This window comes from Marmota flaviventris, chromosome 3 (assembly GCF_047511675.1).
Source record: "Marmota flaviventris isolate mMarFla1 chromosome 3, mMarFla1.hap1, whole genome shotgun sequence".
Taxonomy (NCBI): domain Eukaryota; kingdom Metazoa; phylum Chordata; class Mammalia; order Rodentia; family Sciuridae; genus Marmota; species Marmota flaviventris.
Genome location: NC_092500.1, coordinates 156,633,006 through 156,656,201, shown reverse-complemented (window position 1 = coordinate 156,656,201; position 23,196 = coordinate 156,633,006). Strand labels below are relative to the sequence as shown.

The 23,196-nt window shown below is 33.4% G+C and overlaps 1 protein-coding gene across 9 annotated transcripts in view; it reads right to left on the bottom strand.

Annotated features, from left to right (window-relative positions):
- Nek1 (NIMA related kinase 1) overlaps positions 1 to 23,196 on the bottom strand; it is a 167,925-nt gene that overhangs the window by 85,980 nt on the left and 58,749 nt on the right. For 8 of the 9 annotated variants that reach the window (XM_071610527.1, XM_071610529.1, XM_071610530.1 and 5 more), the window contains one exon: positions 17,898 to 18,000. In XM_071610527.1, the coding sequence (XP_071466628.1) occupies positions 17,898 to 18,000 (103 nt within the window). Of the gene's footprint in view, positions 1 to 16,306; positions 16,927 to 17,897; positions 18,001 to 23,196 lie in introns of those variants that run through there. The other variant, XM_071610535.1, reaches the window with a different exon arrangement.

The window sequence follows — 23,196 nt, the reverse complement described above, 5'->3', positions numbered from 1 at the left end:
AAGAACCAGTTTTTTGTTTCAATAAACTTGTCAATAGTATTCACTCCACTCTTCAATTTTATTGATTTCTAAACTTAATTAACTTCATTCTGCTTGCTTTGGTTTATTTGCTCTTTCTTTCTTTACTATCTTGAGGGAGGGACTTAGATTATTAATTTGAGACATTCTTCCTTTATACTGCAAATGTTTAGTGCTATAAATTTCCCTCTCAGCAGTGCTTTAGCTATATTCCACAAAATCAGACGTTGTATTTTTTCATGCAATTCTGTGTATATTTATTTAGAAGTGCATTAATTTTCTAGAGACTAAAGATTTTCCTGTCCTCTGTTTGATTCCATTATGTTCAAAAAATAAACTCTGTATAATATCGATTCTTCTAAATCTGTTAAGGTTAATAATTCAGCTTTCTGTCTATCTCAGGGATTTTTAAATGAGTGCTTCAAAAAATGATTATTCTGCTTTTGTTGGGAGAAATATTCTGTAAGTTTAGAGCTTGGTGGTAATTGGTAGGATTCAGCTATTTTACATCCTTGCTGATTTTCTGTTCAATAGTTCTAGAAATTGTTGATAGTAGGGTGTGAGTTTCCAACTGTAATTATGGATTTGTTTATTTCTGCTTTATATACTTTGAAGCTCCAGGTATTTGGAGTATATACATTTAGGATTGCAGTAACTTTTTAGTGTACTGACTCTTTTATTATTATATAATGTCTCCTTATGTGTTCTTAATGCCTTTATTTTGTTCTGTTATCAGAAAATTCTTCTAGTTTTCTTCATTTGAGAATGCCTTTATCTCCACTTTATTCTTAAGGGATATTTTAATCAGATATAGAATTTGAGATGGACAGTAGTTTTCTTTCAGCACTTGAAATATGTTGTCTCACTTCTTTCTGATATCCTTGGCTTCAGATGAAAAATATGCTCTCAATTTGGTGTCCTTTCTCTCTGGCTACTTTTATTTTATTTTTCACAGTACTAGGGATTGATCCCAGGGCCTAGTGCATGCTAGGCAAGTGCTCTATCTTTGAGCTACATTCCCACTACCCTTTCTGGCATTTTAAAGGTTAGTTTTCTTTGTCTCTGACTTTCACAACTTTAGTTTTTGAAAGTTATTATTATTTTTTGGTTATGGATTTCTTTGAGTTTATCTTATTGTAGGTTCACCTAGCTCTTTGAATCTGTAGATTTCTATCTTTCACCAAACATGGAAAGTTTTCAGCTATTACTTCTTCAAATACATTTTTCAGTCACACTTTTTCTTGGCTTTTCAGTTCCAGTAAAACAAACACTAAATCTTTTGTATTATCCTATAACTTCTTGAAACTATGATTTTTTTTCTGTTATTTTTCCCTCTGTTGTCCAGATGAAATAAATTTAATCAATCTGTCTTCACGTTCACTGATTCTATCTTCTATCATTTCCACTATACTACTATCTTGTGAATTTAAAATTTTGGTTATTGTACTTTTCAGTTCTATAATTCCCAGTTGGTTCTTCTTTATAACTTCTATTTCTTTGCTAAGCTTTCTTTTTTCATCAAGAGGATCTGTAATCGATTATTACAGCAGTTTTATGACAGTAGCTTTAAGATCCTTGACAGAAAATTTCAACATCTGATTCATCTTGGTCCAATGAATGCTTTTCTCACTCAAACTATTTTGCCTTATCCTTGTGTGACAAATGCTTTTTTAAAATTGTATCTTTAATATGGTTATTATGTTAGAAGACTCTACCTTATTTATATCTTCTATTTTAACAGAAAGTAGCCTGCTCTAGAGATAGCATTCAGGTTCTGGACTATTTTTTCTGGGCTTGAGTTACAGTGGTAGCTGGAGCTCTTGCTCAATCCCTCTTGATACTTTCTGATAAGGATGGAATTTGCTTTCCCAGGCCATATGCTGTTGCTGGGAGACTTCCTGAAAGTGGAGGCAAATGCCTCTGGGTCTGTTCTCCTTATCTAACTAGATGGAACATATGGAGACAGGCAGCTTTATACTCATTGCTACCAGAGGTAAATGGAATCGGTTGTTAGCATTATACTTGTTGAGATGGGATGGCCCAGGGCTTTGTCACTGGTTGTGGATTACGCTGGTCTTTAAGTTAAATGTCAATGCCCAGTTGTGAAGTGGAGTTGGGACCACTTGAGACTTTTACTGCTGCCTCCAGCTTGAACCACTCACCAGGGGTCTGGTGTGTAGTAGGTGATGGAGACGCCCATTTCCGTTGGAATTCTATTTTCCTAAAACGTAAGTGATGAATGATGAGTGGAAGCAGGCTTTTCTTGTTTCTTTTTCTTTGTCTTTATTTCTGTCTGTCTTTAAATCTTGGATAGACTCTACCAGTATTGGGTATAAGAAGATGAAAAAAAAAATTCAGAGAAATTTAATGTTATTCCTCAAGTCCTCAGTCCCTAGCTAATTCACCTTCTTGACAGCATTTAGAATTAAATTATCATTTTATGCTAAATAACTGCTAAGTTATTTAATTGTATTTAAAGGGGAAGTGAATGGAAAAGTGAATCTATGCCAGCTGTTCTGGAACTGGGAAGAAAGTGCTTTTTGATAGCTAAGATTTTGATACTGCAAAATACTCTATGGTATAAACAGTACATCAAAGTTCAACAGAGTTATATGGATTGTTGTAAAGACTGAAAGAGATTTTTATGAGTTGAACTGTGTCCCTCTACAAATTTATATGTTGAAATCTAATACCTGGTACTTCATATTGATCTTATTTGGAGATAAAATTTTTACCAATTTAATATTGGGGGTAACAGGATGGACTCTAATGTAATATGACTAGTGTGCTAAAGGGAAAATTTGGAGATAGACTCACACATAGAGAGAACACCATGGGAAGATGAGGTCAAAGGTCCAGAATAATGATTCTAGACACCAAGGAAAGCCAAAGATAGCCAGCAACTACCAGAAAGTAGGAAAGAGGGATAGAGCATATTCTTCCTCACAGCGTTCAAAAGTAAACAACCCAATTGACACACTGATCTTAGTCTTCTTGCCTTCAGACTGTGAGATAGTAAATTTCAATTGTTTAAGCCATTTAGTTTGTTGTATTTGGTTATAGCATCCCTAGCAGACGAATACAAAGATAATGCATATAAACTGTTTAACATTTTAAGTTTTTAATAAGGTCATTAATATAAGTAAATTTCTATTAGTGATAAATAAATACAGTATGATTTAAGATAGTTCATAAGAAAGTAACAATTTTCAAGAGAAATAATACTGCTTCATGATTTTTTGGTAAAATTCAGAGGTTCTTCTGCTAAGTTATTCCACAAAAACAAAAACACAAGCAAACAAAAAAAACCCCAGCTATCCAAGAAAAACTCTTACACACAGCAGAAGACATCTATAGGAATATTCAAAGCAGAACTATGATCAACTTCAATAAATATTGTAAGGAGAATTAATAATTGTGATGTAGTCACACAATGGAATATTATACAGCTATACTTGATTACATGTATGAATCTTAGAAAAATGCTTAATGAAAAAAAGGGCTCAATTTACATTATTTGTAATATTTATATAAATATTATATAATATAAATATTATAAATATTTACAATATTTATAATGCCCTAAAATAAGTAAAACTGAACAATATATTGCTTAGGCACATGTACATGTGTGAAAAAAAGTGTTTAAGAAATCCAAAGGAATGCTAAATCCAAAATTCAGAATAATGATTCAACAGAGGCAAAGGAGCAAGTTAGGAAGCAATTGGCAAACCATAGCCTATGGGCCAAAATCCAGTTCAGTTTACCACTTCTTTTTCTATAGCCCATAAAGTAAGAATGGTGGAAAAAAAAAATAAAAGAAGAATATTTTAGACACATGCAAATTATGTGAAATTTTAATTTCAGTGTACATAGATAAAGCATTATTGGAACACATACATGTTCATTCACTAATACTTTGTCTTTGTTATTCTGTATTGTGCTGTAATACAAAATTCAATAGCTATAACAGAGAACTTATGATCCAGCAAAACCATGAATATTTACTATCTAGCACTTTCCATAAGCACATCTGCCAATCCTTGAGGCAGAGAAGAGTATATAAAATCCAGGGCTATTTTGTTCCAACTCTAGGGAATACTATAGTGTTCCAACGTCCTAATTTACACATATATTACATATATTCTTTTCTATGTAACAAATGTTATTTTACAAGGATTAAAAATATTTTTAAAGATTTAGAAAAATAACAGCAATGTTGAAGAATTAATTTACTATGTAAGATACTTTGTAACAAGGACTAGCAACCTATAGTCAACAGGTCAATTCTAGCCTGCTGTCTAATTTCCAAAATAAAGATTTTCTAGAACATAGCTACACCCATTTGTTAGTTTTTCACTATTATGGTAAGAGTGAGTAGTTGCATAGGGCACCATATGAACTATAAAGCCCAAGATATTTACTATGTTATATTTTAAAGAAAATATTTGCTTATCCTGCCTCTATAATATCATCATATCTACAAGTTTTATCTAAATTAAGGAAAATATTAATATAAAAATTTAAAAGGAATAAATAACAGTAAAATAGTTTAAAGCATAATCTTAAAAGTCAGACACTGACTACTTCTTGGGCATATTATATGACCCTGGGCAAAGTACTAATGGTTCTGGGTCATCAACCTATAATGCTGGAGTAAAAATCTCCACCACAGGGACTGCAAATTGATATAACCACCATGGAAAACAATATGGAGAGTCTTAGAAAACTTGGAATGGAATCATTAATCCAGTCATCCCACTCCTAGATTTACCCAAAGGACTTAAAATCAGCACACTATAGTGATACAGCCACATCAATGTTTACAGCTACTCACGTCACAATATCTAAACTATGGAACCAATCTAGGTGTCCTTCAACAGATGAATGAATAAAGAAACAGTGGGGTGTGTGTGTGTGTGTGTATAATGGAATATTACTCAGCCTTAAAGAAGAATTAAATTATAGGATTTGCTGGTAAATGAATGAAACTGGAGAATATTATGCTAAGCAAAATAAGCCAATACCAAAGAACCAAAGTCCTAATGGTTTCTCTGACATGCAGATGCTAATTCACAATAAGGGGGTGGGGTTAAGAATAGACATATTTTGGACTAAATAGAGGGGAGTGAATGCAGGGATTTAGGGGTAGGCATGATAGTAAAATGTACATTACTCTTTGTGTATATATGATTATATGATCTGTGTAACTCTACATCATATACAACCAGACAAATGAGAAGCTATACTTCATTTATGCATGATGTGTCAAAATGCATTCTATTGTCATATATAATCAGAACACATTTAAAAATGCATTAAAAAAACTCTACCACAGATAATTGGTATCAGGATTAGACTCTCAGTAATATTAATTAACATTTATTATGTCATAGCAAAATAAACAAACCCCATAAAACCACAAAAAAACCACCACCAGCACAATTACCACCAAAAACAGTTGACTTGACGTATTCTTTGTCAGAACTTTACTAATATGCATTTCAGCTGCCTGTGCAGGAAAAAGTTTGAACCCACATAAAAGCATATAAAATTATTTTTAAAAACCATGACTTCTTTAAAATGTAACCTAAAAATCCCTGTTGTTCCAAATGCTTATTCATAGGTCAGAGGCTTTATTTTCCATAGAAATTAAGTTATAATTCATTGTGGTTTCCCAAAGAGATTAATAAAATGTATTGATCAAATAATTTATGGCAGTTTTCTGTTCCAGAGTTAATCCTTAAGACTCAAAAAACTTCGTCTTGGGCTGGGATTATAGCATGTGTGAGGCACTGGGTTTGATCCTCAGAACCACATAAAAATAATAAATAAAATAAAGGTATTGTGTCTATTTACAACTAAAAATATATATTAAAAAATTAGTCTTAACTGTTTAGGATTATTCATAATATGATATTAAAAGTACCAGAAAATATTAGATTTAACACCTGAATCTCTTATAATCTCTTTTAAGACTGTATCTTTTCATCAGCAGAGATTTTTATGAGTAATTATAAAAATAAACAAATACAATTTCATGCATAATTCCAAATTATTGAAACAAATTATGGATATTTATATTTATCAATGGAAAAATATTTAATCTATGTGGCCTTAAATCAATGATGTTAATATTTCTTCTTAAGGAGTTAGGCCATTATCATAAATATCCGTTTTAGTACTGCGCTAGAGATATGCAGCTACTCCATGAAGAGTTCAGCAGTTATAATGTTGAACTGAGAAGCAACAGTTACCATGGCCCAAAAACATGCATGAATGACTACTATAAACATGCCTTAGAGGATCGATCACTATAAAATTAGTCCCTTCATATCCCTCCAATTCTCAACACCAGCTTCTATTCATACTCTTCATATCAAGATCTCTGTTGGTTAATCTTTCCCTGGGTGTTGAAGATTGTAAATATCTGATAATATAATGCATATCTAACTCAAATCCACTGATTGGGCTAGAATGTAGTTCAGTGGTAGAGTGCTTGCCTAGCATGCGCTAGGCCCCTGGAATGATCCCCAGTAGTGCACAAACAAAAAATCAAAAATAAATCCGCTGATTAACAAAATTGAAAATCTTGCCAAAAATGAAGAATTTAATGAAACAATAACATTGATATTGGAAACCATTCAAATTCACCTATAAAAATGACAGAGTTACATAAAGTAATAACCAAGTAAAAGAAAATTGCAAAGAATTCTGAGGTTTGTGCTTCAGAATTGTGGGAGTATCAAGACAGTAAGAAATGATCTTTGGAAAACTGGCACTTTTATAATATAGCTCTTTTATAATATAGTAAAAATAAAGCATAAAGTAAAAAATGTACCATATTTCATTGTCCTAATACAAACTTTTTTTTTTTTTACATTTTAACATCTCTGAAATGGGAGTGGAATCTTTATAGTCAAAGGTATCAGACAGTCACTGTTGACCAGGCAGCACTTAAAAACATAAATGTTACTGCCTGAGTAATGTATCAGTTTTGGGGTGTGTGTGTGTGTGTGTGTGTGTGTGTGTGTGTGTACAAGACTGTATGCAGTCCCTTAAAGTTTCAATTGATAAATCACTTATGGGTTATTTCAAGAAGAAACACAGACCTGGTAGTTATTAAAACCTTCATTAATACCTTCAGATAAAAGCAAGAAAGTGCTAACATTACAACTTTCAGGTTAGGGTTGACTCCTTGAGAGAAAAATCCCAGAGACAAAAAACAGGAGCACTCTATTAGAAAATATTATCATCTCTATGTGCTTGGAGAGGATAATATTATGTGAGAATACATGAACACCATGTGACCCTGATTTAAAAAAGACTGAAAAATCAAATTATGAATGTGAAGCATATTTAGGAATGAATACAATTATCAATTGACTTAATTCATAGTTTCCTTTTTATAGATGCACAATAATTATATAATAAAAAAATAAATCCAAAACAGGCATTTTATCAAGTATAAAATAAAAAAGTTGAGTAATAAAGAGCACTATATCAGCGAAATTAGAAACTTTTTCCTTTTTCAGTTATTTGTAAAATAAACAGGCATTTCATCAAGTATAAAATAAAAAGGTTGAGTGATAAAAAGCAATTTATCAGCTAGATTAGCAATTTTTTTAGTTATTTGTAAAATATAATGTGCCCTACATCTGTTTCCTCTTTAATTTTTTTTTTTTTTTAATGGTGCAGGAGATGGAACTCAGAGTCTCACACATGCTAGGCAAGTGCTCTACCACTGAGCAACATTCCTAGTTTTCATCTTTAATTTGATAAAAATAGATAGAACTTATTATATAATGCTATCAGAAAAATTGAAATCTTCTTCAGATTACTAATTTTCAGAATTAAAACAAACATAACCTAAATTCTGATAAAATAATTAAACTGCATTTTCAAGGTAAAATCTCAATTAAATACCCCAACTTGTTCTATAAAATGTAGAGCTATATTTTAGCTGGATTTATTGTAACTGATCTCTTTCTAGTATCAATGATCAAGGAGGATCTTGTAGATATGACAGAGAGTTGAAGAACACTATGTCACTATTCCTACAAACTTCTGAATTTGTTTTCAAAATGGATTCTGAAACTCTCCATCCTCTTCTTCCCAGCTAAGAGCCAATACACTCTAAGAAAGGGTATGTCTTACTGTTGTATCCTCAAGACCTAACGCCTCAAGACCTAAAGGGTATGTCTTACTATTGTATCCTTAAGACCTAATGTGTGATACTAATGCCTGTACAACACAGATGGGCAAGACACCTTATTTAATAAGATCAATTCTTTTCTTATGGTAATAATATAACATCTGTATTATGAAGGTGCTATGAAGATAAGTGAAACAAAAAGACGTTTTGTAAACTATAGAGCACACTATACATATTAATAATTGTTTCTACAAGAGATTGTCATTTCCTCCATTGCATTAGAAATTCAATGGTACTAATAGTAGATTTACTTTGTTGCCTCTCTGTCCCACATCTCGTGCAGTAATACCCAAGCCAACAAAGCAACACAGAAGTGCCACAAACTCTAAGAAGAGCAATGGTATTTCAGGTAAGAACAAGAGAAACATGGCACTGTCAACTGCAAATAGGTACTACTCAAGTTTGAGGGATAAAAAAGGCAAGAGAGGAAAATCAAGAGAGGTAAGAGAACCAAAAGATGAAGCTTTCTGCACCTGAAAAGTTTTTAATTTATCCTTTAAGCAATAAAGAACCACTGAATAGCTTTTAAAAGATGATAAATGTGTTTGATTTCATTTTAGAAAGATCATTTTTGCAGCTTTAATAAGAGATGCATTAAAAGGATCTAAGGGGATTTTATCATGGATTTTGTGTGTGTGTGTGTGTGTGTGTGTGTGTGTGTGTGTGTGTGTGTGTGTTGGGTTGAATACTGACAGAAGGTAATAAAAGGTGGGTTTAATTTCCTACTGGGACTCAAAACTATCTACACCTCAAAATAAAACCATCTTTGTTGGTGATGCTCCACAGTGAGAAAGGCAATACAAAAAAGACAGCAAGTTTGAAGACAATAAAATGAATTTAGTTTTAAAAATGTTAAAAGAGATGTGAGAAAATTCTGGTATAGGTAATGTAGAATAAGCATGTGTCAACTTTCTCTTTCACTAAGTAAAACTCTAAAACCTAGAACTTTTGAGGAATCTAAAAAAGTAAAAAGTGGTTACACTAGAGAAGAGCAGAACTAAAAAGTACCACCTACCATGTAGTGAGTACCCCATTTTCTAAAATTGATGCTATCCCATAGTCTGAACTGAACTTGGCTGACAACTTGAAACTGAGTACTCTGGAGATGGCAGAGATACAAGAGAAATTCTTTAGTTCTGGCTCAAGGAGTGGGGAAGGGAATGCCTAAAACGAAGGAAGAAGGGAGGAAATCTCCATTTTTTCTCTCTTCTCCTTTCCTTTTTTCCTTTCTCTTGTGCTCCAGCACCCAGGAAACCTAACTGTTGTGAGAACTGCTGCAACAGAAGATCATAAGAACCAAAATTCTGAGGAAGAGCATCTTTGTCTTTTGTAACATGGATGCTCCCAAAAGGCAGAGCCAAAACCCATGGCTTCTCTCTCTATTCTCCTGCTGCTTGCTTCTAGAGGTGATGATATAGACTGTGGGGTTTAAAGCTAGGAGAGTGAAAGTTGAGCCCCAGGAAATGCGAAACGATAAAGGAGAGGAAAGACTGGAAGGAGCCCAGGAAAATAACCACATATCCTATACTAAAGTTCTGGGCTTACCTATAATCTGTATGTGAATGGATCTAATCCTATTGGGCATATCACAGACTTTGAGCACTGAGCTACCTAGATCTCAAAGCAATCACACTGGGTGGCACACACATGGGACAGATCTGAAGAGTAGTACTAGGCGATGAGATAAAGAAGTGTAACTGGAGACACAGCCCACAGAAAGAAAACAGAAACTTGTAGCTTGAGTCTGATAGTTTGACTGTCTGCTAAAGTAAATACAATCAACAATATCCTTAAAATTTAAACAAAGTCCTGAGTTCTAATAATGTAATATTCTAAATGTTTAGGATAAATTCAAAATTAATCAGCATATGAATAAACACAAAAATTTTAACTTACATGGAAATAGATGATAAAAAGATTTATTAGATGACCCATATAATTATCTGACAAAAACTTCAAAGACACGAGAATACAAATGTGCGAACAATCCAATCATGACCACTCTTGAAAAAAGTTTCAATAAAGTGCTATAAGAAGTAGAAATAAAAAGAAATGAAAATACAATAAATGAAAAAATATGATTACCAAAATGAAACATTTGCTGGATGGACATAATAAGCAGAATAAGATTAAGAGAAAACATGACTAGCTCTCTTTCTGCTTCCTGATTGCCATGTCCTGACCTGCTTTCCTCCACCATACCCCTCTGCCCATTTTGGTCCAGAGCTAATCTAAGCTAAAATAAACTCCACCCCTACATTGCTCTTGTTAGATTTTCTGGTAATAATGAGGAAAAGGCTGGCTAAAAAGAAATTGAGGGGTTCAGGTTGTGGCTCAGAGGTAGAGTGCTCGCCTACCATGCATGAGGCACCGGGTTCAATCCCTCAGCACCACATAAAAATAAGATAAAGATATTGTGTCCACCTATAACTAATAAATAATGTTTAAAAAAAACTGATACTGAGATGTGGAATAGTTGCTGTGATTAACATGACCATGTGGTTCAGAAGCTTTTGGAGACTTTCAAAGTTTATGTGAAGAATTTTGAAAAAGTTTAGATATACAATCTGGAAAAGCTGTAGAATACTGTAAAAGCAGAGCTTTATAGGTGATTCTAGTGGGAGCTCAAAAGAACTAGAATGCTAATAGGACTGTGGACAATAAAGACTAAGGTTCCAGAGCAGGACTCTGTAAGAACCCGGGAGAATTTCTGTGAGGCTGAATTTAAAGGTGGTGGACTAATTAATCTGGTGGAAGAAATTTCAAGGCAACACAGTATTTAGGGGTTATAATGTATATATCGCTGATGGCTTTTAGACAAATTTATCGTGATCATAAAGAACAGAAAGTAAAGCAGAAAGATTTGAAAAACTTGGAGTGTGGCCCCAGAATAGTGCCAAGCAAAACTGGGTCTAAGGAAGGCATAGTTGTTAAAGAGATTACAGCCACTAAAGAAATGCTAAGTACTTTACCCAGAAATGGAAAAGATGATTTAAAGGCATCTCATGAATTGGCAAGATCATATTCATCTCAGACTCAAGGGTGTAAAAGAAAAAAAATTCCTTTGTGTGGAGGCCATGAGAGCATTATGCTTGCACAGTAGGACTTAGGAAATTTTTCACCATGCTCAGCTGCCTAAGCACTCAGAGGCTGCTGCAGCCACGGTCCCAGAGACTTGGTTACTGCTTGAGATGGTTGCAGATTTTGGTATCAAACATGGTTCTGTAGGAATACAGGATGATAAATTAGGGGGTCATGGAGGCTTTGAACTTACACTAGTAACTCTCCAGGGCACTCTCAGGATTGTGCCTCAGAGAGGGAACTGCATTATCAACCTCTCTTTTTCTGAGGCTTCTGGCTTCCTGAACAGACGCACTACCACTTTTCCTAGCTCTCAGAAGGCCATTGGGAAATTTTTAGCTTCTGTGATTATGGAAGCTAATCTAATAAATTATCTCTTACATAAATATACCATCTATTGCTTCTGTTTTTCTAGAGAACTCTAATATAATAGTGTGCATATTCTGGTGCAACATTAAACCGTAAATTAATCTAGAGATAACTTAGAGTGAGCTTTATATTAAGTTTTTATTAAGTTTTATTATCCCTAATAATCCCAAACTGCTTAACAATTTGTTTTGTTAAATTAGTAAATCAGCAAAACAGGTAATATAATACATATACGCAAGTACATGAAAAGCAGAGATTCTTCCTTTTTGCCATATCTTTCTTAGTCAAAGATTTATGTACAGATTTAGTCATCAAGAAAATGAAGAAATTCAATGAAGTTTAACAGAATGAATTTTGATACATAAAGATCATTATCAAAATACATTGCTAAAATGAGAACACAATAATAAAATGAAATAAAGCAACTGCTGTAGCATTGGAGGAGTATGTAGATACAGTTCATTGAGAGAAAGAGACGAGAGAGACAGAGAGAGGAAAAAAGTAAATTACTAGTTAACCAGGAATACACCTAGAGGTACCTTTCACTTTGTACTATAGCATCTTGCCCAGGCAAGGGAGAAACATTTCCTTCTTTTATTTTTTATTATATAGTTCTGGGGACTGAACCTAGGAATTCTTGCATGCCAAGCAAGTGTTCTACCACCAAGTTATATTCCTTGCCTGAAATATACTAATTCCTGATTGCAAGATGACACAGTGAACAGTTCAACTTCCCTTCCTGCAAATTTCTAGAATAAAATAACTATGTATAGTTTTTGTTTTTGCTTTTTGTGTTGCTAGGTTGTTGTTCTTTTTAAAAGTAAGTACACATAAGTAAGTCCTAAGTAAGTACATATAAAGCAAAACTCCTGGTAGTACCAAAATGAAAAGAAATCCAGAGACAAGGAAAATGCACAAAATCAGTGTGAAACTTATACAAGCAAAAGCCTGTCAGGAAGACTGTTACAACAGAAGATGTGAACAGCATAAAGCATGCTCCATGACATGTTGGAAGCTAAGAGTATGAGAAGGTCTAACAGCAGACAACAGTATATAGTAAGAGGGTTACCTCCAAGACACTACCCATCTCTATAAGTCAGGAAGCAGTGCCAGTTAACTTGACATAGGAGCAGTAAGAGAGAGCTTGAAGTGAAAAGATAAGCTAATGGTCTGGGTGACTGATGAAACTTAGGAAGAACAAGAGACTTTTGAGCCCAGAAAATAATCTATCAAGCTATTTGTAATTACAAAATATTCCTATGCCCCACCCATTCTCTACTCTTACTGAAGATTATAGAAGACGGGTTATAGCAGTAGTACACTGTTACAAACTGACATTTCCAAACATGAACACACTACCAAGAACAATAAACATCTGAGGAGTGCCAACACTATGAAATAACTAACAAAACCCAAAGAAGTCAAGCTAATGCAGCTAATAGCTCACTAAGAACAAGACTATAACAACTATAATATTAGGGAATGAAAGCACAAACAAGGATTTTAGGAGAAAATTAATTAGAATTAATGGGCAGGAAAACACACATTTTTGAAATAAAAAGAAACCCATTAGGATGAATTAAATATACAAGTAAACAAAACTAAAGAATAGATCAGTGAGCTGGGATATCAGGCCTAGGAATCCTTCCAAAACAGTAAAAGGAAAGAAAAAGATAGAAAGGATCAAACAAAAGTAAAGGGGGAAAAAAAAGGACAGCAGAGACATAGGTTAAAATCTAAAAACCAATAGGAGTTTTCTTGAGGAAAAAAAGGAGAGGCAATATTTTAAGAAATGATAAATGAGAAACAATCCCAGAATTGAAGGTACGCATGCTAAAAGTATCAAGTGAGAACTAGAGTGAACTCAATTTTTAAAAAGTTGCGCAATATTCAAATGAAGTTCAGAATATCAAGGATAGAAAAAGAGTCCTAAGAGTTATCAGGAGGAAAAATAATCTTAAAAACAAATTATGATCCAGAACATCATGTCTAATTAGCAACAATGAAAGTAAGATAATAAAGCAGAATCTTCAAAGTGCTTTTGGGCATGGGGGACCCTCCCCAAATTGTCTTTCAAGACTTGCTTGCAGCCATGGTGGAGTAACAGGAACCAGATCCCACCTACCTTAAATAAATAAAAGCCTGCACAAAATACATGAAATGACAATTTTCAAACACTGGGCAACAGGCAGCACAGAGCAATGATCCTTGAGAGAGGGGAAGGGGTCGGGGAGGCATACTGCAATAGCAGTAGGGCCAAATTAGCCTTACATTAACATCTATTTTGTACTGCCTAGCAAGAGATTAAAAGCAAGCCTTGTGAGGTTCAAATTATTTCCAAATAACTTAACTATGTCCCAGAATCAAGCCCCCAAGTATTTTAAAGAGTACAAAAATCAAGCAAAAACACAATGCTTGTTAGGAAGTAGAAAAATATACTAATGAGGAGAAAAAACAATCAACCAATAGAGACTCAGAAATAAAAAGATGACAGAATTAGTAGATAAAAACATTTAAAGTTATTATAATTATACTATATATGTTCAAGAGCATAGAGAAAAATATAAGCATCACAAAGAATGACATGGAAAGTATAACCCAAATCAACTTTAAAAGAAAAATAAAAATTACAGCATCTGAGCTGGAGTTCTATCTCAGTGGCAGAGCACTTGCCTAGCATGTTCAAGGTTCTAGGGGGTTCAAAACTCAGCACTGTGAAAATAAAACAAACAAGAAAACCCACTCCTAACCCCCACCCCCACCCCCCAAACCCCTGCAGTATCTTAAGATGAAAAATATGCAATGCCTGGGTGAGATTAACAGCATGAAACTCAAAGCAGAAGAAAAGATTAATGCACTTAAAGACATAGTAATAGAGATAATTCAAAATGACGCATAGAGAAAAAAGATTAAAAAAATAAAAAAGGAAAGAGAATCAGTGAGCAATTGCAACAACAACCAGCAGTCTAATGTGTACTGAAGTTCTAGAAGAGGGAAAGAGAAAACCTGAAAAAAAAAATTTTTTAAATATTTTTAGTTGTAGATGGACACATTACCTTAGTGTCATTTATTTATTTTTACATGGTGCTGAGGACCAAACCCAGTGCCTCACACATCTGCTAGGCAAGCGCTCTACCACTGAGCTACAATCCCAGTCCCCACACCCCAAAAAAGTGAAAAATCTTTAAAGGGATTTTTATTTGATGAAAAAAAAAATTTTCTTTTTAAAAATATTTATTACAGTAGATTGCATTTTGACATATTGTATACAAATGGAGCACAACTCCTCATTCCTCTGGCTGTACATGGTGCAGGGTCACTCCAGTAGTGTAATCATACATGTATATAGAGAATAATGTCTGTCTCATTCTACCGTCCTTCCCATCCCCAAAGCCCAATCCCTCCCTCTTCTTTTTCTTTCTTTCCTCTCTCTTTCTCACCCCCCTTTTTTGGGGGGGAGTGGTAATAGGGATGGAACCAACGGGCTCTGCCACTGAGCTATATCCCCAGCTTTTACATTTTTAAAATCTTGAGGCAGGCTCTCACTAAGTTGCCCAGTCTGGTCTCACACTTGCAATCCTCCTGGCCTCAGCCTTCCTTCTCACTGGGATTATAATCATGTGCCACAGTGCCTGGCCATTTGATAAAAAATTTAAACCCAAAGATCTGAGAAGCTCAATGAACTTTGGTACAAAATAAACATAAATAGAATTACACAAACTACATCATAATCAAATTGCTTCTAATGATAGAAAATTTCAAAAAGTAAAAAAAAGGGAATATTACACACAGAGGAAAGAAAAAAATGACAACAGACTTTTTTCCTCAGAAACGAGGTATGCCCTGTTAAGTAGGTAAGTAGAGAGATATATTTAAAGTACTTACACAAAAAAGGTTCAACCTATAAAACTAAGCCCAGAAAAAAAAAAAAAAAAAAAACTTGTCAAAAACAAAGGCAGAATATTTTTTTAGACATAAATCATGAAGAAAACTAAACCTAGGGCAGAATAGTAGGATATAAGAGACTGTTGAAAGAAATGATTAAATCTTGATAAGTCTAAACTTATTTTAAAATATTTTAAATAAAAATATGCAATCAAAATTTCAAATGTTATTAACCAGGAGATAGAAAGGAAAAAGGCAGGAGGAGATTCTCTTCTACTATCTAGAGGAAGGATACAAACACAGATTAATTCCAGATGTTAGGAAAACAAACTGAAGTATATGTGTTAAAAATAGAGGGGGTAAAGGCTGAGTTGTGGCTCAGTGGTAAAGCACTCGCCTAGCACATGCAAGGCACTGGGTTCGAGCCTCAGCACTACATAAAAATAAAACAAATAATAAAATAGAGATAAAAAAAAATAGAGAGGGTAACTATTAACAATTTAACTATCTTCCTAGGATATGATTTCAAAGAAAAAATTTTAGATTGAATAACTCTACTAATAAGTTTACAAAGTTACCAAATATAAACTTATTACAATAGATATGTTAATAAGTATAATCAAAATATGTTATCAACTAATTGGCCTATTTCCTACATTAGTGTAATGATTCATGGGGTGCTGAGCTGAGAGAAATAATAATTGGGAAAAAAAGAAAACAATCATTGGTTGTTTTATTTTTTTAAAAGGTAAAAATGCACTTCTATGAGTCAAAATTATTAACAGGTACAACTACTGAAATGATTATTCAGAAACAATATTTTCTAGGACACATGACTTAATTTAGTTAATTTGCATAATCAAAGGCTTTAATATGATTTTGTTTCCAATTGCTTTTGAGCAAATACATGGTTAAACATACATTTACCCAAATATTTATTTCCCGTTGTTCTTCTAACAATTCTTGGCCACTAAAAAGTATTTAAAACTAAATACATATTGGGGAGAAATCCAGCAATTTAAGAACTTATTTCTCTAATACGAATATCTGAGTTATTATACCCACTTCCACTCTTTTTAAAGAATAGAAAACAAAGTAACAATATAACGCCACTCTTCATTTAAAAGATATAGCAAAAGACAGGTTAAAATTAGAATATCAGAACTTTATACCTGCAAATTATTTTGAATATCTTTCCTATTGTTATGCATAGACTTCTCGATTATAATTTTTATTTATACTTACATTATTCTAGAACTTTACTTTGAATATTAATATGTTCAAAATTTCAAAAAATTATCATACCATCCCCGAAGGCCTGCAGCGGCGTTGACACAATGTGATTTCTGCCCAGTGCTCTGAATGCCAAAGAAATTCAATGAAGCACGGGTAAATGGGGGGAGTAACTAGGACTCTCTTAAGGTAGCCAAATGCCTCATCATCTAATTAGTGATGTGCATGAATGGATGAAGGAGATTCCCACTGCCCCTACCTCCTATCCAGTGTAACCACAGCCAAGGGAACAGGTTTGGCAGAATCAGCGGGGGAAGACGATGCTGTAGAGCTTGTCTGGCTTGGTGGAGAGACATAAGAGGTGCAGACTAAGTGGAAGACTCCCGGTGCAGCTCTGTCCCGAGAAGGGACCTGGCAACCCCGGCTCATTTTTTTCACTGACCCAGTGAAGGGGAGGTGGCGAGGATGGGTGGCAAACCGCACCCCAGGGGGTGGTTTTCACTTCTGGTGCCAAGTGTCAGGCTGTATGCTCAAGGGACAGTGCCAGGTGGGGAGTTTGGGGCAGTAGGTACACCTGTCAAACCCTACTGCAGGTGTCCTCTGGAGAGCACAGGGAGGACACAAATCTCTCGTGGAGCAGAAGGAAAAAAGCTCGCTTGAACTTGATTTTCAATACAGACAGTAAAAGTGGGGCCTCAGGATCCTTCTGACCTTTTTGGGTTTTAAGCAGGAGGTGTCAGAAAAATTACCAAGCGTTTATAGCCATGTGGCTTTCTGATCCTTTGATATCGGCTCTTCCTATCATTGTGAAGCAGAATTCATCAAGGGTTGGATTGTTCACCCACTACTAGGGAACATGAGCTGGGTTTAGACCGTCGTGAGACAGGTTAGTTTTACCCTACTGATGATATGGAAAAGTTATAAAGACTTAGGCCAATGAAGTCTACCCATTAAAAAAAAATTTGCCTTATACCTTATGATCAACTGTGAAATTGTTTGTTGGCTCACAGAAAGTCTGACAATAAACAGTATCAGCTAAATATATATATATATATACACATATAAATACATATAAAATTTAAAAAAATTATCGTACCATATGTCCTTCAGCTCGGGCTTTATTCTGCATAGCTTCCCGTTTTCGCTGTAGAAATTCTTCCACTTGCTTAGCTCTTTCTATATCTAGCTGCCCTTTTTGCCTAATTTGGACAAATCACAAAGTCAACAATTATGAACAATAAATATTTTGAATAATCCAAAATTTTACTTAAAAACCTTTTTATTTCTTTGCAGAATATGAAAAGATTAATGTAAAATAAAAATTCTCTGTAATGAAGAAATCACTATATGTGTATTGGTAGCTATTACCTCAACTCACTCTTTACTATTATGAACAGAAGTGAAAACTATGTTATCATTCCAAATCTTGACAAGATTTCTTTCTTCAGGTATTGGGGGTTCTACCCAAGCCCTTGTGCATGCTAGGTAAGCACTCTACCACTGAGCTACATTCCCAGCCTTACAAGAAGGTTTCTTTTACATTCAGCTATTCTACTTACACACATATATTATTTTAGGCTGTATTACAAAACACTCTTCAAGTTTCCAAGTTTATTTTAGAAATATCAAACATAGTAAGAATTTTATTTAGTCAGTATTGAAGTCAAATGAAAGTACCATAGTAGCAATTAAAAATAAAAAAGAATGAAAAGTTTATTTAAGTGTGAGTTTTCAAATATTTAGCAAAAGCTATGTATGAATTCCCTAAATATCGTAAGTATTGTGAAGCAAAATGGATAGATTAGGGAAAAAATTAATAGCATATGTATTTGTTTCAATCTTCTCTAGTTTATTTCTACATTTGTCTTCCTTAAACAATTATGAGAACATAAACATGTTAAACTTAAAAATATCTATGACAAACATTTATTAAATACCTACTACATGATACCAGTTATCAAGTGAAATATGGAAAACACAAAAATAAGTAAGACACAGCCCCAGTAATCTTAGAACTCACAGCACAGTATCAACTGTGATTAATTTTGGAGATGAGGAAGAAAGGTGAGTAAATTACTGGCTGTGCTTCTATTTGGATTCTGAAGTACAGCACATAAACTTCCTGCAGTCTCTTTTTGAGACTATAAGGTATACATGAAATCATGCTTTTTCTGCAATATTTAAACACTTGTCATTTTCATGCATCAAGTAATAATTTCTTTACCACTGTTTTCATTTCTAAATGAAACATAAAATTATTTTAAATATAATAATGAGCTGTAAAAACTTAAAATCTACTAACATAGCTATAAATGATACTGGTCTAAGGTTCATTTACTTTATGTGATACTTAAGAGATTCTCATGAAATTTATATCATAGGAATTTTCTAGGATAAATTTCTATAGCCAGTTTTAAGATCCTATTACTAAAACTCTCAGGTGTTTCTATATAGTTAATCTAATTCCACATCAATAAAATCAGAAATGTATTTCTCCAACGCCATCAACAACTCAAGTAAGTTGAGAATAATAAGTATTTGTTCAGGCCTCTGAAATGTACATGTGCTATCCTCTAGCAGTCATATTATACACTGTATACTCTGAGATTAATAAGGCATATCTGGGCTGAATACAACATATCTCTGCATATATCTAGGCCAAACTGTATTCTGCTTTGCCACAGTCCCATTTATATAAGCCTGAGCCTTAAGAGTGCAGATAAAGTACTAGGTGTCTTGTTCAGACATGTCATCTGAAGTTGTATGATTTCCAGTAAGCCTCTTTTTGGTGGTCCTGGTAGCTTAGACCACCACAAGCAATTAAACAAAATAGCTGATATCTCTGCTATGTATCCTAACTGCAATGACTTCCTTCTTTAACCTTTAAAGTAGTAAAACATATTTGATTTCCCATTCTAAGACATTGTCTATGTTCAGCTTTTGTCAGTCTAAAACTCTAACTGGCATATGTTAATATAGTAATTGCACAAAATTATTTTACCAAGAACCTGGTCATCCATGTAATGGCTTTGATTTGCAGATTTTCACATCATTTATTTATATATGGTACTACCTGCTTTATGTATTTATACAATTTGTGTGGTTTCACTGAACAGTGATTTCCTAAGCTAGATCAAATTAGTAAGTTTATATTACTGGCTGCTTTCAAATACAAATTTAAAATATGTAATGATCCTTTTAACACTATTTCTTTTTAACTTTCATTTATTTAACAAATATTTATTAAGTGTCAACTATCTGCCATATTTTATTAGTCTTTGAAGATACAAAGACGAATAAAACAGAGTTCTGGGAAGCACGGTTGGTTCAACAAATGAAAACCAACCAGGGTTCAACCAATTCTGTGACTATTTATGCTTAAAAACTTGTAAATAAAGTGTACTTTTCATATGTATTACTGATTACCACTTTATAAACACCAAAAAGAACTCACAACTCATATTCTTGTGTATTCTCACTATTCTCTAAAGTAGTAAAACTGCTAATTGTGGGCATAAATTATGATATGTGCTAGGCTCATGAAAATAAAGAGTCAATTTACTTAGTAATAGTCATTTTCTTCATTAAAAACTATTAAGAATTCATATACAAATGCTCTTTTACAAAAACTGGACTATATCCAAAATTATAGCTTTTAATAGCAGCAAAACATTGATCTGAATTAATAAAAGAATGATAATATAAACATTATATAAAACAAGTATACAGTAAGAAATTAGGAATTTGGATAGTAAAATACAAAGACATTAAAATGGGCCATAAATGTTATAAACAGGAAAAGGTACATAAAACAATGAAGCAACTGAAGTATGGTATTATTCTGCTGAGAAATATATTCTAAGACAAACTTTTTTTTTTTTGTCCTGAAAAGAGAAGTAAAAAAGATTTTTCTTCCTTTTCTCATTGTAAATTCATGAAGTACCAAGATCTGGGTGAAAACGTCATACCTCATATTCATTGTTCAAATTTTTACTGATAAGGGAAATGTAAAACTTTTAAAGGATAATTATAAGTGAACATTTTAAGAGGTGAAAAACAACATAAAAATAGGCAGCAGTCTAGGTAACAGATAATCTGAGAGGAAAAAGCAGTAACTATAGTTATAATAGAAAAACTGGGTGGTATTGGGTTAATAGTAAAGACAAAATGATGCAGAGGATTTATTTATTAAGCTTCCTCTTCTCTGTAAGGGACATAAATTGTCTATCAGATGGAATGTAACAGTCAGTTTTACTCAAATGAAAAAAATTTCAAGATAAGAAACAATTTCAATTCCAAGACAAGAAGACTTGGAAAAGTAAAAGTGCTATAAAAAACAAATGTTAAGAGGCCCTACTACTATAAAGTAGTCTTACATGGTTTGAGGTCTTAACGTTAAAAAGCTAATAAAAAGATCATTAAGGCATGGATAAAAACAGAGCTGCACTAGATAGAGTTACTGATAATAAAGGAAGAAGAAAATAAATAACATAAAAGAAGAAATAAATAAATATGGGGGATCCAAAATTGTGAGGGAAGAAAATTCAAAGAGTCCTAATGACTGTAGATTTGTTTGCCAATTAAGCTTGAATCAAGGAAAAGAACTGACTAGGAATGACAATGTCATAAGTATTACAATAGGAACCAATTATGACAGTGTGGAGAAATGGCCACAAAAAGAATAAGAGATGTTGGATATTGTGTCATGCACCTGTCATCACAGCTATTTGGAAGGCTGAGAAAGGAGGATTGCTTGTACTCAGGAGTTTAAAGCCAGCCGGAGCAACCTCACAAGATTGAAAAAAAAAAAAAAGACCATAGAGTTAACACTCAGAATGGAGAAACCTTAGGTATTTACTAGTTGAACTTTCCATTGAATAAAGTGTTCTCATATTACCATCTAAATGTCCTGTCACTTAAACCTCTGGTTCATATTCCCAGTTCGAAGACATTAAATTCCACACAGGTCCTGAACAGCCTTCATAATGGACTAAAATCTATTTCTCTCCTTGTTTAGTCATAATTATTCTATCTTGCAGAAATATAAAGAAGTCTAATTCCTCTTCTATGTGACCAGCACCCAGTTTTTCCATTTGTGGAACTAAATAGATGACAGTTGTTTATAGTATGAAGGCTGAAACAAGAAGGCTGAGTACATTTTATTAGTTAAACCTTAATTGGGAACATGAGAATTGGGCCACTCAAAGTTCTTGAAGTTCTGCATTGGGCCACAAATGACCATGAAAGTTCTGCAAGCACTGATTTTAGGGTTACAAAGAAATTCTAACAGTAAGCATATTCACAAATATGGAATCCAATGAATCATCAGCATTGACTATATATATAAATTTTTTACTAGAACAGGTCCTGCCATGGGAGCCTGATTAAAAAGCTGCTGCTTTTTACTATTATCATCATTCCCATCATCACTATTCAAATAGGTATACAGTTTGTCATTATCCTACTATGTAACAAGTTCAGATTGCAGAGAAAACTTCATTTTCTGTACTACTTTGCATTTAAATTTGATACTTTCAAAAAACTTCTTTAGTTTCTAAGAAGTTACTGGTACTGGTCAGAGGGCAGCTAAATGGGCACTATCATAAATGATTAGATGGCATATAATAGGCACATATAATAACATTTCTTTCTAGAATCTTCAAGAACATAATTGACCTAATCCTTTAATCCAATGACTATACTTTTAAGATTCTATTACACAGAAGTAATGAAAATTGAAGAATTAAATGTGACAGAAAAATAATTTAAAAAGTGAAATATCTTCAACTTGTTGTACTAGGGAATTTGTTAGAAAATTTACAGTACATTAAGAAATTGAGATTTTACATGACATTAATACTTGAAAACAATTTTTAACAAGAGAAATAAATATGGTAACATGAATGCTAAATTTAAAAAGATATATAACATGTGATTTGACTTCCACTATAGGGGAGAAATATGTAAAAAGAATGCATGTAAACTAGACCCAAGTCCTCCAGTGGTTTTCTCTGTAGAGATCAGGAATGATGCTTCTGCTTGTTTCCTAATATCTTCCCTACACATTCCAGTATTTCTAGAACTATCCTAATCACTTTGGCAAACACATAAACAAGACAAAAAGTCACTTATGTATTTCCTTTGAGTTTTCTTTTTCCTTAGGCAAAGGGAGAGAAAAAAGTACAGGTTGAGTAGTCCTTTTCTGAAATGTCTGGTAAGAGAAATGTTTCAGATTTTGTATCTTTTCAAATTTTGGAATATTTGCATATACATTATATGAGATGTCTGGGAATAAGATCCATGTCTAAACTCAAATGCATTTGTTTCATATATCCTTTATACACACAGTCTGAAGATAACCGCATACAATATTTTTAGTGTGCCTATGACTTGTC